The 17,904-nt window shown below is 44.8% G+C and overlaps 1 protein-coding gene across 3 annotated transcripts in view; it reads right to left on the bottom strand.

Moving 5' to 3' along the window:
- The window catches only part of AADAT (aminoadipate aminotransferase), a 76,995-nt gene extending 60,864 nt beyond the window's left edge, over positions 1 to 16,131 (bottom strand). The window contains exon 1 of one of the 3 annotated variants that reach the window (XM_075197726.1): positions 15,981 to 16,131. Coding sequence is in view for 1 of the 3 variants with exons in the window: in XM_075197717.1 (XP_075053818.1) it covers positions 13,232 to 13,277 (46 nt within the window). In the remaining 2 variants the exon portion in view is untranslated. Of the gene's footprint in view, positions 1 to 2,385; positions 2,518 to 13,231; positions 13,440 to 15,980 lie in introns of those variants that run through there. The other 2 variants (XM_075197717.1, XM_075197722.1) reach the window with 2 other exon arrangements.
- Positions 16,132 to 17,904: the final 1,773 nt, after the last annotated feature.

The following is a 17,904-nucleotide window of genomic DNA, read 5'->3' as shown; positions in this document are numbered from 1 at the left end:
TCTAGGAAATGTTAGAAATGGTAGTAAGAATTACTAGTATTAAGCATACTTGCCAACTCTCCCGAAATGTTCGGGAGACTCCTGAAATTCGGGTCGGTCTCACGGTCTCCTGGGAGAGCAGGCAAGTCTCCCGCATCCTGCAACTGCCTAGCCCAAAAGACGCGATTTGCTGTGAATCGCGTCATTTTCGCCGCACCCCCCTCAACAAAACGGCATTTCTGTTGCTCTATAGTCACGCCCCTCTCCTGGACTACACTTGCCGAATGTAGGCAAGTATGGTATTAAGTAAAAAACAATTCCTATCCCAACATGAGTGGAAAGAGTAAATTCAGAATCAAACTGTGCAATAGTAGAAGGATAATATATTAAAATATTGTATTGAGCATCACATCAAAATATAACATATGTATACATTATGATAGTAAGATATATTATAACTGGGTTACATCACCAATGTGGGGGCTATTTATTATAGCTAATTTTCATGTCAATTCCCAGAGAACGGCTGTTTTCGGGGGAACAGACACAAATTGAAGTATGTTCCAAATCTATCAACAGAGCATCGCCGCTTTGCATTTTTTTTCCGAAATGCATAGCAGTCCCCGTAGATGTCTATTTACCGCAATTTAACAAGTACTGAAAATGCTTTTACACATACAGTAATGTACGCCAGCTGAGGCACATACAGCTCAGGCAGGCTACATTACCCTATGTCAGTGGTTCCCAAACTTTTGCAGTTCGCGGAACCCTTAGAGTCTCCAAATTTTTTCAAGGCACCCCTCCAAAATAATTACTGAGCAGTCCTGTTTTAGAAGTAGTTGGGACAAAAAATTGTAATAAGTATTTAGGTCACGACAAAAATACTTATTTAGTTGTATGCAAAAATGCCCCTCTGCATCCAGGCACGCTGCCCCCTCTGCACCCAGGCACGCTGCCCCCTCTGCACCCAGGCACGCTGCCCCCTGCCCCCTCTGTCACGCTGTCCCCCCTCCTCTGCTCTGTCACACTCTCCCCCCTCCTCTGCTCTGTCACCCTCTCCCCCTCCTCTGCCCTCTCTCACGCTGCCCCCCTCTGCATCCAGGCACTCTGCCCCCAGGCACGCTGCCCCCTCTGCAGCCCCCTGTCACGCTGCCCCCTCTGCAGCCCTCTGTCACGCTGCTCCCCGTCCCCCTCTGCTGTCACACTGCCCCCTGCTGTCACACTGCCCCCTGCTGTCACACTGCCCCCTGCTGTCACACTGCCCCCTGCTGTCACACTGCCCCGCACCAGCCATAAAAAAAGAAGAGAACACAGAAACTTACCAATCCGCCGGGCGCTGGGACCCAGCAGCCTCCTCTCTCCCGCAGCTGTCAATGACGTAGATATTCAGTGACAGCTGCGGGAGAGAGGAGGCTGCTGGGTCCCGGCGCCCGGCGGATTGGTAAGTTTCTCTGTTCTCTTTTTTTTTTAAGGCTGGCCCGCGGCACCCGAGTGACAGCGCCGTGGCACCCCTGGGAGCCGCGCCGCACACTTTGGGAACCGCCACCCTATGTGATAGTTTTCAACTGTGTTCAGCTCTGCTCCGAAGAGCGTGCTTCACAACGCATGTGTGGAGGGATCAGATGATCCATCCCCGTCACATGACCCACGTCAGAGCTCTCTGTAACACTGCAGGTCATTGACAGTCAATGTGCATGCCCCAAGGTTTTCGGTCGCGCATGCGCACATGTGGATTTGAAGGGGGACACTGCATCGCAATCTTCATCGCATGAGAAGAGGCAATGAAAACGTAAGCTGTTTTTCATGACAGCTGTTCCAGTTGAAGTTTTTTAATAAATTAACACAAACTTTCAATCCTTATCTTTGCTATAAGGATTGTGGGGATGGTGTTAAAAATGTGGACATTCTTAAATATGCACCTCTGACACAAAATTCAGAGATAAATCTTAAAAAACTAAGAACAGTTCCCTTAAAAATGCTGATATTTAGTATGGAGTCCAAATAAATAAAATAAATAATACGCTCATGCTGGGTCAAAACAGAAATACATACTTAAAGCCACGCTGGGTCCTGACCTTTGCAGTGCTGTCATATATAGCATGTGATTACCTAAACTTATATAATCGCTTTTATTCTGTATCCGAAAGCATGGGGACTTCATATAAACAATTGGTACAAATGTCATTTGGGTATAATTGTTTATAGCTAAGCAGAGATAGATATAATGAATGCAAATACACAATATCGGGGGAAATATAAAAGTGTATGCGGCCACGTTACTGCTCTCATCACAGTTTCCCTTCAGATGCATGGTAGATAAAGAGTGTTATTTGCAGGCGATTGCATGTTTCCTACAAAAGTTTAAAGCATACAATTTTTAAAAACCAAGCAAAACCAACCAATTACCTTATACTTATTCATTCAGCTACCTCGATGACTATACAAAGACGACAAGTAGGCACACTCAATCAATCCACGACCTCCACTGTGGATACAAGGCATTCAAATAGCTGCATCTCATGATGCCTTGTTTTGCAGCTGGTATCCCTTACATTTCTACCCAGCGAAAATTACTGGGAAAGCGTGCCAGGCGCCACCCAGTGGCCACCATTTGAAATGCATTTGAATCGCTTATACGATTCCTGGGACACATTAGTGATAGCATCATAACTCACCGTTTCTAAATATATATTTTTTTAAAATATTTGTTATATATTTATGTTAATATAATGTTTTGATTTATTTTGTAAAGTAAAAATTCAACTGTATTGGCTGAGTTTAGCTGGACTGTTCTTTAGTGTAACAAATCCTAAAAACATATCTCTCAACATTTCAAATTTTTAAAGAAACTGTTGAAGAAAAACTGTCAAAAAGTTGAGAATCACTATTTAATATATAATGTTTTATAAACTCTGTATTTATATATATATATATATATATATTTATATATATATATATATATATATATATATATATATATATATATATATATATATATATATATATAAAAAAAGCCCCCCCCCCACCCCATCAAAGAAAAAGTTATGCCTCTCTGTTTTCTCACTTGGTCCTGGGGAGAGCCTATCATTTTTTGCCTTCTCCATACATCATATTTCCCCTGCGTTTTGAGCACTGGCAAGATATCAAGGCTCATTTTTTGTATTTTTTTTAAATTTGTAAATGCACAGTTTACAAGATGTTACGCATCATGCACTTTACAATGTGTTTAGTACCCATACTTGCCAACTTTTCCTCGCTGACTTCAGGGAGATCCCGGGGGAGGTGGGCGTACGGGGGTGGGGCTTGACTAATTGCATCATTTTGACCCCGTCTCCTAAACAACCGTCACAATTTCGGCCAATTACAGCAGGAGGTGGGGCTAAGATGACGTGATATTTGCGGAATTAAGCCCCGCCCCCACCGCTTATCGCAGGGGCGAGAACCAAGAGGTTGCCCTGCTCTCCCAGGAGCCCTCCCAGAAATGCGGGAGTCTCTCGGACATTCCGGGAGAGTAGGCAACTATGCGTTAAAGAAAAGCAGCTATTGAATCTCTAGAGACTGAAGTGTCTTTTACATTTGTCTCCAATCTGTCTCCATTACTGAAGTCATGTTGTCTTACCTGTCAGTCTTTGATTAAATCTTGGTCTCCATGAAAATGGTCACCTCCATAGGCATCAATACATGGACATAGGACTCAATTTCTGAACTGTGTCATCATGCCACAGATGGCGAAGCTAACGACGTCTTGTACTGGCTCAGCATCAGGGAGAATGCCAGACTCTTCAGGGAGTGAGGGAGATCACCCCTATTTTAGGGAGTCTCCCTGACATTCAGGGAGAGTTGGCAAGTATGTTACCTTATGGATGCAATGCAATTTGTCAGACTCTTTTGTGGATTGTTTTTTTTTTTTAAAAGACTACAACAAGATGACCACAGGCAAAATCTAAGAGCTCTGTGCAGCATGAATATCCAGCTGAACCCATCTGCACAAATCAGACACTCTCTCTCCTTAAACTACTAGCTTGTGATCAGGGGCGGATTGGTCATAGACCTTACCGGGAAATTTCCCTGTAGGCCGGTGACCTAATGAGGCCGCCTGATGTTTCTTTTTCTTACTTTAATTGCAGTGATTTTTTCAACAAGGAAGGTGACTGGTCCCCTTCCCCGGGACCAGCCAACTTCCTGCAAGTGGCCACGGATCTGCGGTCCCTTCCCAATATGTGCGGCCTATCACAGGAGAATTAGATATCACATGGGATGCGCACCATGTGACAGGTGCCGTCCCATGTGAGTAGAGAAGTGCCGCTGGAAGCTGCTGAAAGGTAAGTGTGAGCGCAGGGGTGGGCCCTGTTGGAAATGTGTGTGTGTGTGTGTGTGTGTGTGAGAGAGAGAGAGCAGTGGTGGGGGGGCCTGTTGGAAATGTGTGTGTGTGTGCGTGAGAGAGCAGCGGTGGGGGGCCTGTTGGAAATGTGTGTGTGTGTGTGAGAGAGCAGTGGTGGGGGGGCCTGTTGGAAATGTGTGTGTGTGTGTGTGCGTGAGAGAGCAGTGGTGGGGGGGGGGCTGTTGGAAATGTGTGTGTCTGAGAGCAGTGGTGGGGGGCCTGTTGGAAATGTGTGTGTGTGTGTGTGTGTGTGTGTGTGTGTGAGAGCAGTGGTGGGGGGGCCTGATGGGAATGTGTGTGTGAGCAGCGTTGGGGGGCTGTTGGCTATGTGTGTGTGTGAGCAGTCGGGGGAACCTGTTTGCGATGTGAGTGTGTGTGGGGGGGAGCTGATGGCAAAATTGTGTGTGTGGGCAGCAGTGGGGAGGGCTGATGGCAATGCTGTGTGAGGGCTGCAGGGAAGGGTAATGTTGGGTGTGTGTGTGTGTGTGTGTGTGTGTGTGTGTGTGTGTGTGTGTGTGTGTGTGGGCAGCAGGGGGGGCTGATGGCAATGTTGTGTGTGTAGGCAGCAATGGGGGAGGCTGATGGCAATGGTTTGTGTGCGTGTGTGACGGCAGCAGGGAAGGGCTGATGGCAATGTTGTCTGTGTAGGCAGCAGGGGGGCTGATTGCAATGGCGTGTGTGTGTGAGGGCGGCATGGGGTGGACTGATGGCAATGTTGTGTGTGTGTGTGGGCGGCGGGGGGGGGGATGTTAGCAATGCGAGTTTGTGTGGGCAGCAGGGGGGAGGGGGCGGATGGCAATGTTGTGTGTGTGTGGGCAGCAGGGGGAGGGCTAATGGCAATGTGTGTGTGTGGGCAGCAGGGGGGCTGATGGCAATGTTGTGCGTTGGCAAAGGGGGGCTTGTGGCAATGTAATGTGTGTGTGTGATGGCAAAGGGGCTTGTGGCAATGTAATGTGTGTGTGTGTGTGATGGCAAAGAGGGCTTGTAGCAATGTAATGTGTGTGATGTCAAAGGGGGCTTGTGGCAATGTAATATCTGTGTGTGTGATGGCGAAGGGGGCTTGTGGCAATGTAATGTTTGTGTGTGATGGCAAAGGGGGCTTCGGGCAATGTAATGTGTGTGTGTGATGGCAGCAGGGAAGGGCTGATGACAATGTTGTCTGTGTAGGCAGCAGGGGGGCTGATGGCAATGGTGTGTGTGTGAGGGCGGCATGGGGTGGACTGATGGCAATGTTGTGTGTGTGTGTGGCCGGCGGGGGGGGGATGTTAGCAATGCGAGTTTGTGTGGGCAGCAGGGGGGAGGGGGCAGATGGCAATGTTGTGTGTGTGTGGGCTGCAGGGGGGAGGGCTAATGGCAATGTTGTGTGTGTGTGGGCAGCAGGGGGGCTGATGGCAATGTTGTGCGTTGGCAAAGGGGGGCTTGTGGCAATGTAATGTGTGTGTGTGATGGCAAAGGGGCTTGTGGCAATGTAATGTGTGTGTGTGATGGCAAAGAGGGCTTATAGCAATGTAATGTGTGTATGTGTGGTGGCAAAGGGGGCTTGTGGCAATGTAATGTGTGTGTGTGGTGGCAAATGGGGCTTGTGGCAATGTAATGTGTGTGTGTGTGTGTGTGTGTGATGGCAAAGAGGGCTTGTAGCAATGTAATATCTGTGTGTGTGATGGCGAAGGGGGCTTGTGGCAATGTAATATCTGTGTGTGTGATGGCGAAGGGGGCTTGTGGCACTGTAATGTTTGTGTGTGATGGCAAAGGGGGCTTGTGGCAATGTAATATGTGTGTGTGTGATGGCAAAGAGGGCTTATAGCAATGTAATGTGTGTGTGTGTGTGTGTGTGTGATGGCAAAGGGGGCTTGTGACAATGCAATGTGTGTATGTGTGATGGCAAAGGGGGCTTGTGGCAATGTAATGTGTGTATGTGTGATGGCACAGGGGGCTTGTGGAAATGTACTGTTTGTGTGTGATGGCAAATGGGGCTTGTGACAATGCAATGTGTGTGTGTGATGGCAAAGGGGGCTTGTGGCAATTTAATATGAGTGTGAGGTAGGTTTTGGCTAATTAAAGGGTGCGATTTTGTTTGTGGGGTGATGGTGGGGTAATTTATTTTAATAGCAGAGCCTATTACTTTAAGATGGGGTGGTTTGGGGGCTACTAATTGAATGTGGGGGTGAGTTTGTGAAGAATGAGGTCAATTTATTAAAAGTAAATATGTATTATTTAATGGCAGTGATGGTTGAGGGAAATAGGTAGATTTATTAAACACAAGTGCTATTTATTGTTGGGGCGGTGGGTATTCTCTACTTTAATTTGGGTGGGAGGTAGGCTATTAATTTAATGGTGGACTGTGGGTTGGCGCTAATTATTTAGTGGTGGGTGCTAGTAATTTATTTGTGGGGCCTATTAATTTAAGGTGAGGTGCCGGGACCTTTAATGGTGGGGTGGTTTGGGGCTATTAATTGAATGTGGGGCTGGATGAGTTTGAGAAAGAGGGCTATTTATTAAATGTGAATATGTATTATTTAATGCCGGCATGGTCATGAGAAATGGCAATATTTATTAAACGTAAATGCTATTATTTATAGCTGGGGCTGTTTGGAGGGAGGGAAATAGGTTAATTTATTAAATGTGAGTACTAGTATTTTAATATCGGGGCAGCCAATTTATTAAATGTGGCTGCTATTGATTTAACACCCGAGCTCATTGGAGTTTTCTAAATTTCATGTACTCATTTTTTTTCCAAATAGGGCTCCCAGCATTCCAGGATCCAGATAAGCGGCAACTGAGCAAGAGACACCAGGAACCACAGGTAGGGAAAGAAACAAGAACAGGTAGGAGAGAGCAGGACAGTCTGCCAACTGTATTTTTATATATTGGCAGTTCCTCTGCACCATGTTATTAAATAAACATGAATATGTATATTGTGATGACATTTTCTGTTACTGGGTTTGCTACTGCTACATTTAGTTGCTCATTTTGTCCTACTTTCTATGTATTAATGTACCCATCACTTGTACACAGATGAGGGAGCCATTATGTGGGTGAACCAATAAGCATACGTCCCAATTTGAGCGGGCCAGTCCTGACAGAGCCGTAACTTAGAACTCTGGGGCGAGAAAGACTAATGCCGCCCCCCAATTTTAACCAAATGAACCTAAAATATTCCTAAACTGCATCCCCCTTCAGCATTGCGCCCTGAGCAGCCGCCCCCTATCGCACAGCCCTAGTTACGGCCCTGAGTCCTGATTTAGAGCTCTGTCCCATGAGAGGGAATGTTGGGGGAAGGGTGGTATGTAGTGGGCAGTCTAGCACTTTACAGCCCTCTGATGGCATAGTCAACTTTGTAACAGATAGTCTACAACCCTTACAGCGCTTCACAATTCTCTGCTGCAGATAGACAAATTCTAAGCCATACACTAAGGTTCACATAAATATACAAAATATGAATAAGTATTTTCTGCGCTGAGATCCCCCAAATAAATGGTATAACAACACAATGACAAAAGTAAAATGCATATTTATGTTAAATGATGTTATGATATGCCGTTTTTCTTCACTATTCTCCCTTCCAACCACGATACACATATGGAAAGAGAAGAAATAACAATAGTGTAATTCTGTATATTAATGAATAGTATAAAACATTCTATAAAATTTAACAAGTGTCAAATGTATGGCTAGTAAAACCAAAATTAGCCTTCACCGACAATAGTGTTTCATAAAAGGACATTCCACCAGGTGAAATTCTATATCCTCAAATATCATGGGAAATCTCCCGCAGGGGGTACGACTTACACCACGGATTCTTGAAAATTGGCACTTCAAAAGTGACGGTCCTAAAAAGATCATGCCTAATGTCTTGACTCCTCCAATTAAATTCCAGCCAAAACCCAAGTCTGCATCAGGCTCACCTTCTACGTCAAGTGGCTCTCCTCCATCAGTCCGGATCCAGGAACTGGAGGTCCCCGCTCCGCGTCCTCTCGTCCCCGATTTGGGAGCGGACAGAGCACTGGAAGCTCCATTAACTGCGTATTTTACACTGTAGTTTATATCAGATGTCAACTGCCCTTCGGGCCAATATGACTTCTGAGATGAGGGCGGCGATCAGAGGCCTGAAATCTGACATTGCTGAGATTGGAGACTGTACAGACCATCTGGAGACAAAGATGGGGGCATTGGTTGCCTTCCATAATGACCTTTCTTCCTCACACCACTCTCTTCAGAGTGAAGTTGCCTTTCTGAAACATAAAGTTGCAGATCCAGAGGATCGCTCCCGCAGAAACAACATCAAAATCAGGAGGTATTCCGGAATCTGTCTACAATACAGATCTACAAGACTATGCCTTTTCACTGTAATAGAAACGACTACCTTCTGTGGACATTAAGAACCTTCTTATTGACGGTATACACCGCCTCCCACTTCCTTGATCTGCGCTGGGGAATGTCCCGAGAGACACTCTCCTCCGGGTCCATTTCTTCCATATCAAGGAGGCCATAGTCCAAGCGGCACGTGATCCGAGCAATGCAGCGGTGCTTAGTGATTTGCAGCTTTTTCAAGACCTCTCACTCACTACCATCAACCAAAGAAGAGCTCTTCATCCAATCACGACAGCCCAGTGAGCAAATTATATCTCTTACAGATGGGGCTTCCTGGTCCAACATGAAGATTCCACGTATGTAATCTTGTTCCTTAAAAGGTGGCACTAAACTTCTGGAGGAATGGCACATGCCTTTTCCATCTAGAACCGCTGCTAGCAAGCCTCCGCTTCAACCAGAATGAACTCATGTGTCTAAAGACTGAGGTTTACTGTTTTTGCTGAAGTCTTACAGCTTCTACCTCTGACTCGATAAGTATAACTATTAGCAATTTTACTGTCTAGTGTTTAATGTCTAATGTTTGAAATGTTACGTTCTAAGTATTTGATACACAAGTCATGGGGGTAAATGTATGAAGCTCCGGGTTCTTCAACACCCGCGAGTTCGGTGTCTTCGGCATTTAAATTTAAAGCGGTGATGCCTTGTAAAGGGAAACTTCCATTTACAAGGCAGCGCCGCTTTGAATTTAAACGCCGAAGACGCCGAACTTGCGGGTGTTGAAGAACCCGGAGCTTCATACATTTACCCCATGATGTGTGATAATAGGTTTACTTAAGGGTAGTTTTATAGCCTTGGGATGTCGCGGTGGGCAGCCTTGATGTCCCGGCTGACGCGCATGCCCCCTTGCATTGCTCACATTGCACTGATATAATACGGTTACCTTCAATATATCAGATGTATCATGTGATGTTATATTGTTGCTACATTGTAGCTGTCCCCCCTTTCTTTTCTTTGTGCTACATGGATGGGATTTATTTAGTTCCATAAGCCCCCCACATGATACCCAGTTTGCCACACGCTTTCCTCTGTGGCAAATGCTTTGACCCCGTTCCTCCGGTCAGTTCAGTTTATTTCCCTTTTTTCCCCTGAACCTCTCCACCCTGGTTCTCCCCCTTCTCCCCAGTTCACTCAAACAACATGTCTCAAGAACAGAACAGGCTCTTTGTAACTCTCCCCTTTCAGGTTCCATAACTCATGGTTCGGTTTTACTCTCTGAATGTTAAGAGACTTTACTCCCCAAATAAACGCCGATTGGCGCATACCATATTCCACAGACGCAGAGCAGATGTTATAACCCTTTAAAAAACACATTTTTCATCCCGTGCACCCCCTCAACTGAGAGACCCAAGATACCCGTTGGGATACTTCGCTAATGGCCCATTCAAAAGGAATGGTGTAGCCGTGTTGTTTAGTGCACATGTCTGTTTCAGCCTACAATTAAAAATACAGGACAAATCTGGCTGAATTATAATTCCGGTTGGACTTTTAGAAGACAAACCGATGACTTTAGTCTCCCTATATGCCCCTAACTCCCGTCAAATTCCTTTCCTCTAGTCACTATGCGAGGAGGTACAGAGAGTACATATAGGCCATTTAGTCCTGCTGGGAGACTTTAACCTGACCTTAGACCCCAAAATAGACAAGTCCAGACCACTAAGATCGGCAGGACCTGACCCAACCCTTGGACCTTCTACCGCTTTTTGTAAACTATTAGAGGAGTATGACCTATATGACATTTGGCGGATTCAGTCTCCAAATGTACGAGAGTATACCTACCACTCCGGGGTTCATAACACATACTAGGGTCAATTTGTTAGCAGCCAATTAACCTACCACTATGTTTTCTTTTTTTGAGTGTGGGAGGAAACCGGAGCACCCCTAGGAAATCCACGCAAAAACAAGGAGAACATACAAACTCCTCACAGATAAGGCCACGGTCGGGAATTGAACTCATGACTCCAGTGTTGTAAGGCAGAAGTGCTACCCACTTAGTCACCGTGCAGCATATATACTTTCCTCCACCATCTTAAACTCCCTTCATTAGATGTAAATATTTTGGAGCTACTTAATCTAAGTAGCTCCAAAACCATCTGGACCAGGGGCTTTGTCTTTTGGTGGGCGTTTGATGACCTCTTCAACCTCCTGCTTGGTCCTAGCAGGAGGTTGAAGAGGTCATCAAACGCCCACCGAAAGACAAAGCACCTAGTCCAGATGGTTTTGTTAATGCCTTCTACACCATGTTTAGGTTAGAGCTGACCCTGCTTCTACCCATCTTTATAACAATGTTTTGACGGGCGGTAGCTTCCCAGCTAAGATGTTGGAGGCACAAATAATAACTATCCCCAAACCTGGTAAGGACCATTCCAATTGTCAGAACTACAGGCCCATAGCACTACTCAACACTGACATAAAGATTTATGCTAGGTGGATAGCTGACCGTCTGAATCCTTTTTTACCACAGTTGATCCATCCGGATCAGGTTAGCTTCATATTGGGTCGTCATCAGACAATACACTCCGCAGTTTGGATGTGGTGGACCTCCTGTCTGGGACTGGAGAGGGGCTTGTTATGCTTTCTCTGGATGCAGAGAAAGCTTTTGATGGGATCCACTGGCTTTATATGAAAGAAGAATTACTTAGATTTGGTATACTGTGAAATATACTACACTCCATAGTGGCCCTATATCAGGGACCTTCTGCGAGGGTATTTAGTAACAGTTTCCTATCTTCCCCTTTTCCTATCACCAATGGAACAAAGCAGGGCTGCTCCCTTTCCCCTCTGATGTTTGTTCTGGCCATAGAACCTCTACACATACAATTAGACAGGCCTCAAACTTCCCGAGTTTTACTCTTCACTTCCCCAAGCCTCTAAGCCATGGGTAGACATTGAAAGGGCCCTGTGGCCTAGTTATCTTCTATCGGACCTTCTCTGGACTCCCAGCCCCTCTGTCCCTTAGCTGTCTATAGACTATTGTTCATCTCAGACACCATGCAGGGGTGGGACAGGGTTATTGGGTTACATACAGATTTTGCACTTCCATCCCGCAATCTCTCCCTTCAAGCAGTATGCAAACTCATTCCAGATTTAAATATCACTGCCTGGAAAGACAGGGGGATTGCCTTCCTATCAGATTTGTTTGCCCAGAGCCTCTCTCTTCCCTTCTCTCTGCTCCAAGATCGTTATAACTTACCCTCATCGGAGACATACAAGTACTTGCAAGTTAGGCACTGGGTGATGACTGTCTCTAAGACCCCTTGCTCTCTCTCTTCGCTCCCACTGCCTGTTTTAGATAGACTGACAAAAGGTGCCAATGTAGGCGGAATAACGTTCTGGTATCAATACCTCCTCTCCTTGATCCCTTCCACTAAAGCCCCAGCCCAACTTCGGTGGGAAGCAGACGTGAGCTTAAGCTTCACCCCGCAACAATGGGAGAAAATCTATGTAACTGCCCATTGCATGTCAAAATGCATTAATCACACAGAGATGCAGGTCAAACTCCTATATACCTTACCTTACTGATATGCCCAGTGCTTCAGCCACTCTGTGGTAAGGTATTTGCCCTGATCTCCACAGTTTTAAAAACCACTGTTGCTCCAGACCCCGCCTTAGCTCTTCTTCATGTATACCCGACTTCCATTCCTAAACAAGACCGTTATCACATATTGATAGCTGCTAGAGCGACAATAGCCCAAAACTGGAAGACCCTGTCTCCCCTACTATTACCCGAATCAATTCCAAGATTCAGTAAAGCTTTGAGATGGAAACAATACACATGCCCTATTCCAGATCTGCATCAGCTCCCATTATGAGATGGTTTAGGTGCCATGAATATGTGACAGACGGCCCTGGGGCACCCCAAGAAACCCCAGACTCCCCACCATTCCCCTCTCCAGTGGCCCTCATAGAATTCCCCCAGCCCAATGAACAGACTACACCCTCCGGCACCCCTGCCATGCTGGGAGTATTTTCAGACTGCTAAAATGAAAGTTAATGTGTTTTGATGTATACTTGCACTCTTTTGTATGTATATTGCTGATTTTATCAGCCTTGCTTCAACTGAGTGACTCCCTCCCCCCCCCCTGTGTTCCTCCTTGTGTGATTTCCCCTCCTTTCTTTTTTCTGTACCCCATATATTTTTGAAAAGTTCCAATAAAAATATTGATACAAAAAAAAAAAGGCTACAACTTTCTATACCAAGTTACTAAAACAATAAAGCATTAAATAAGGATATTATCCATAGACATTTACTGTATACATTTAGACCAAAAGGAGGATTTGGAAACAGTATAAGTATTTAGGAGAGATGTATTTTAAATAACTTAATTTTATACATGAACATTCTGCAAACAAACTTTATTAAAATAACTGTATCACCAACTGCAGAGCTCATCTTAACTTACGATTGAACCAGATTACAAGTCACAGACTGCCACACAAAGCAAACACAATTAACCATGCTATTACACAAACACACAATGAGGAATGAAATGCAGGGCCTACCTTTGGCTTTCGGAGATTTAGAGAGTTGAGCAGGCCGGTTTGACATTGCTCTTTGCTGCACTAAATATTTTCTCCTTGTGAATATATAAACTTACAGGAATAATAATATATGCATGCAGCTATTATTTCTAACAATTATTAAAAGGCAAAGAAAAAATCTTCTACACTGTTTTTTCCCCCACTTGCCCTTTGAGATAGTTACTGTATTTAGTTACTTGTTAACATCTGTTATCCATGACCATAAGGTTTGGTTGAATAGTTGCACAAGACCACAGTCTTTTTTTCACTTCTTATTGTGCAGTGCCATCTAGTGGTGCCATGTCTTATGTTACATTTCTTTAATGGAATGGTTTTTATTATATAGCATTTTACTAATATATCAAAAATAGCATACAGGGTTAAGTTGCTGCTTAGCAGTTGCACTTTTAACACCAAGGGCCACATTTGGAGTTGAGAGCACAAAATGCAGGATGCACAAGGAAAAAAAGGCTACAATATTGCAGTTGCCTATGGGAGGTAGAAAGCGTAAGTAAAAAAAAATGGATGCATCAGTAAGTGGCATGGTTACCTTGTATCTCCATGTCTTACCTTACTCAATTTACAGCCTGGCGTTCCCCTTCACATGCAAGGGGCCATACGTCTAAGATTCGCTTAACTGTATATATGGCGGGATTTTGGCATGCATGAGCAAAATGAAAATTATTATTTTATATGTAAGTTTGTAAGACATACCATGGAGTACTATCATCATCATCATCATTTATTTATATAGCGCCACTGATTCCGCAGCGCTGTACAGAGAACTCACTCACATCAGTACTACCCTTTCCTCCTGACATGAATATAGTGCATTAACCTGATCTAATTATAATGTATTTTAAATATTTCTCTTCAATGCATATTAAGTTATGGATTATAGATAAGAATAGAGACTAGATACTAAAACCCACATATTGAAAAAGGAAAGTGTTACTGTGCAGGATTATTACATTTGCAAACACAGGTTCCAAAATACTACCTTCTAGAATATACATTAAAACTGGGGCCTTTTTATGCTGTTCCCAAATAGAAGACAATGACAGATGTAATTTTTGCACTATTTATTATTAATATCATTAAGAGGTAGTGCTGGGTTAGATCTACAGGTTGATGGATTGTATGATAGTGTTGGGACCAGTAATAACAGCTCATCCAAGACTCCCATTGGAAATAATGTAACTAACCACCTAATGTGGTTGTGTTCAGCGATATTGACATGCGGTGTTCCAGCACTAGGCGCCAATGCTGGTCTCCTTTCTGGCTTTGTTAGGCTTGCACCCAAAGGCACTATTCATACACTGCTGCTATTCCCTGTTTCAACTGTGTTCACCCCCCGCAGTGAATGTAGCATAAGCATCACTTCAAATTGAATTCATTGAACCATATGAAGAATGTGCTGAGCAGCAAGATTGAATGTTGGATGGATCAAGGATCAATGTGCAATGCAATTCTGCATGGAAGTGAATATACAGATCTCCATCAGCTCTGAGATTATGCAGAATTCAAGTTCTTTTGCATGGCAAATATTCCCTAAAAAATGTGCTCTTACCGCCCCTTTACATTATTCCAATTATCTTCTATACTGCTCCTCCAAAAGAGGTGCACTGGTGTGCATACTGTGTACTTTGCTAGACTGTCTGTCTGCCTGTGCAAAACCTATGCTCACTGACTTTAGTGCTATTTGTGCTGCAGAAAGGGCATTTTACACTTTAATAAGTGTGTGCTGTGTTGGCAGGGGCGTACACCGTTTACTGGAGCTGTTGGGTAGTGGTGCTGGAAAAGTGCTGTGGTGTCAGACATAGAAGGCTCTGTAGTGGCATTGCAGCATACTTGCCTCTTTACATTAGACTCCCGAATTCCGGTTAGGTCTCCCGGACTCCCGGAAGAGCAGGCCATTCTCCCGCATCTCCCATGAAACGCCTTATTGGAGTTTCCACCCTGCCCACTTCACTAATAAGTGGGCAGGGTGGGAGCCCCTATCACGCATTTCACAGTGAATCGTGTCATTTTAGCCCCACCCCTCACAGTAAAATTATGTTTTCCCGTCCTTATGTCGCAGGGGCGGAGCCAACATGATGCAATTCCAACCCCCACCAATCCCCCCGTCCCAAGCCCCTTATGTCCTTACACTTCACCTGCCCTCTGGGATCTTCCGGAGGGAGAGAGTAAAATGGTATATGACTGACCAAAAAACCTGTTGATCCTTTATGGATTTATAAAGTGAAAGAAACAAATGATAAAGGTGATAATGGCAGAGTAATAAGGAGCTGGCTATAGCTACCAATATCCATATCTCACTTGGTTTCTGTCAGTTGAGAGATAGCAAATTTTGGTATTATATTATTACATAATTACATAATTATAGTGCAGAACAGATTATGGGAAATATTCTTTTAGAGTTTTTCGGTAAACATGAGGTAGGGTGAGCCAGCTAGAGAAAACCATGGGATTGGAGTACCCACTGCAGAAGCAGCCAGAGGTCCTCTGGGGAGGCTGCTGCCCTGCCAAGGAGGAGGAACACATTGCCAGAGGAATACACTGCCCTTTACCAGAGACAAGAGGAGACTGAGAACGGTCACTGTGAGTGTATCATAGAGAAATGCTGCAATACAGCACAGAATGAGAGATGTTTTTCCTGTGACCAGACTTGCTGGGTGAGCATTGTGTTTTCCTGCAGTCATGCACCAGGCTCTCAGGTACTGTTACTTACCCCTTTACTGTCTTTCTAAGCTGTCCTCGGCTCTTCTCGTCACAAATCTCTCTGCAGGATGCTGCCCAGTCTGTATCCACTCCAGAGATCCCTCCAAAACTAGTACATGGATGCAGCCATCTTGGATTCAGTCACCTGCTCTCCTTCAGCCAATCAGAGTACTGCTTCAGCTCAGCTGACTGCAGCTTCCAATCAGGGGATAGCAGTCTCCACTCTAGGGTTCCCTGCAAAACCACTTCCTGGGTGCTGCCTTCATGGATCTAATCACCTGATCTTTCTCAGCCAGTCAGAGTGCTGCTTCAGCCCAGCTGACCGCAGTCTTCAATCAGGTGACAACAGCTACTATAAAAGGACTTCCTGGAGCCCTAACCTGTTGCCAGTGCAATATTGATTATTCAGATACCAACCTGGGTCCTAGCAGTCTGCAGTTTTCCCAGTTATTCCTGACCAGACAATGCAATCTGGTTCCAGTCTGGCTTCCTTTGCTAAATCTGACCACTGTCTTGCTATTCACTGTTATGCCAGTCTCCAATGCAATTCATATTCTCTAGTTTCCTGAACTCACAGCAACCAATATCTGTACCACCCACCTTTTTGCACATAGTCACCAAAGATACAATTCAGCCCGGGTACAGACAGATTCTCAGGTGTGACATGGGCTTTTCAAGTAAGTGCCTGGTCAGAGAGAATTCTGTGTGAGCAGAGACCTGGTTAAAGACAGTCCACACTGAGTCCAGTATATTCCAGAAACACTGTTGACAGAAAAGTGTATCAATATATCATATTAAGTGGTATACTGTACTCCTTAGACTGAGTCAAATATACATCTGCCCCTTATCTAGGAACTGTCTAATACATACCTTACATGCTTTACTGCATATTACAAATCCACTGTTATCAGCTTTTAATTATTGTCTTACTTGGAGAACTGCTAGAGGCTTTATACTACCCCACTTAACCATCTCGAGGACAAGAAACATGGGTTAGGTACCAGTGGAGGCAGGGGTGGGCTGGCAAGTTTCAGCCCGGGGGGCGCACAGGCGGCCGCATCACATGACACGCGATGTGGCCTCGTCATCAGTGACGCAGCCGCATCGAGTGTCGTGATGCGGCCGCCTATGCGCCTCTGGTAATATTAAGTTTATATGGACGGCACAATTTGCAACCACGGGGGGCGGCCGGCCCAAACAGTAGTTAGACTGAGTGCCCCGGGGGGCAGATGCCCCCCTGCCCCCCGGCCCAGTACGCCCCTGAGGGGAGGGCTGGCAAATTTCAGCCCAGGGGGCAAGATTCGACTCTGCAGCCTATTTTAAAGTGAAAGAATGCAAGTGGCCAGTGACAAAGCTCGAGGTAGTTCACTATAAGACAGGCCTGGGAAGCATATGCCCCCCTGCCCCCCAGCCAGCCCCTGTTAGGAGCTCAATGTTTACCAACGGTAACCAATGTTAATATGATCAATGCTTTATATTGTTTAATGTTTATTAGCTAGTGTGATCCCTAGCATGACTATTAGTGTAGTGTGGAGTATAGGCAAGGCAACTTTTTAATCCTTATGGTTATTGAGTTCAGAGTTTACCATGAGTGACTGCCCATTTGTTTTGTGCCATAAATACAAGTCAGACGTGAATGCTTTAATGGGTGTAGGCTGGTTGTGATCATCAGTGTGGTAGGACTGTAGGAATACATATTCATTCTATTGATCTTTTGAGATGGATAAGCTTACTGCCTTCTATTATTCTATGGATTGTCCAGTTTACCAACTGCAATAGTTTAATTTTCTTTGTTTTATTGAACATGTTGCTATTATTTTATACTCATTTGATACTATCTTCTAATTGCATTGATTACAACTGTTATACTGCAAATCATCTTTTTGAAATCCAATAACCAGTTAATTTATTATTCCAGCGATTATGAAATTTGT

Source organism: Mixophyes fleayi, chromosome 1 (assembly GCF_038048845.1).
Source record: "Mixophyes fleayi isolate aMixFle1 chromosome 1, aMixFle1.hap1, whole genome shotgun sequence".
Lineage (NCBI taxonomy): Eukaryota > Metazoa > Chordata > Amphibia > Anura > Limnodynastidae > Mixophyes > Mixophyes fleayi.
The sequence above is the reverse complement of the archived record's forward strand: the minus strand, read 5'-3'. Positions and strand labels throughout refer to the sequence as shown.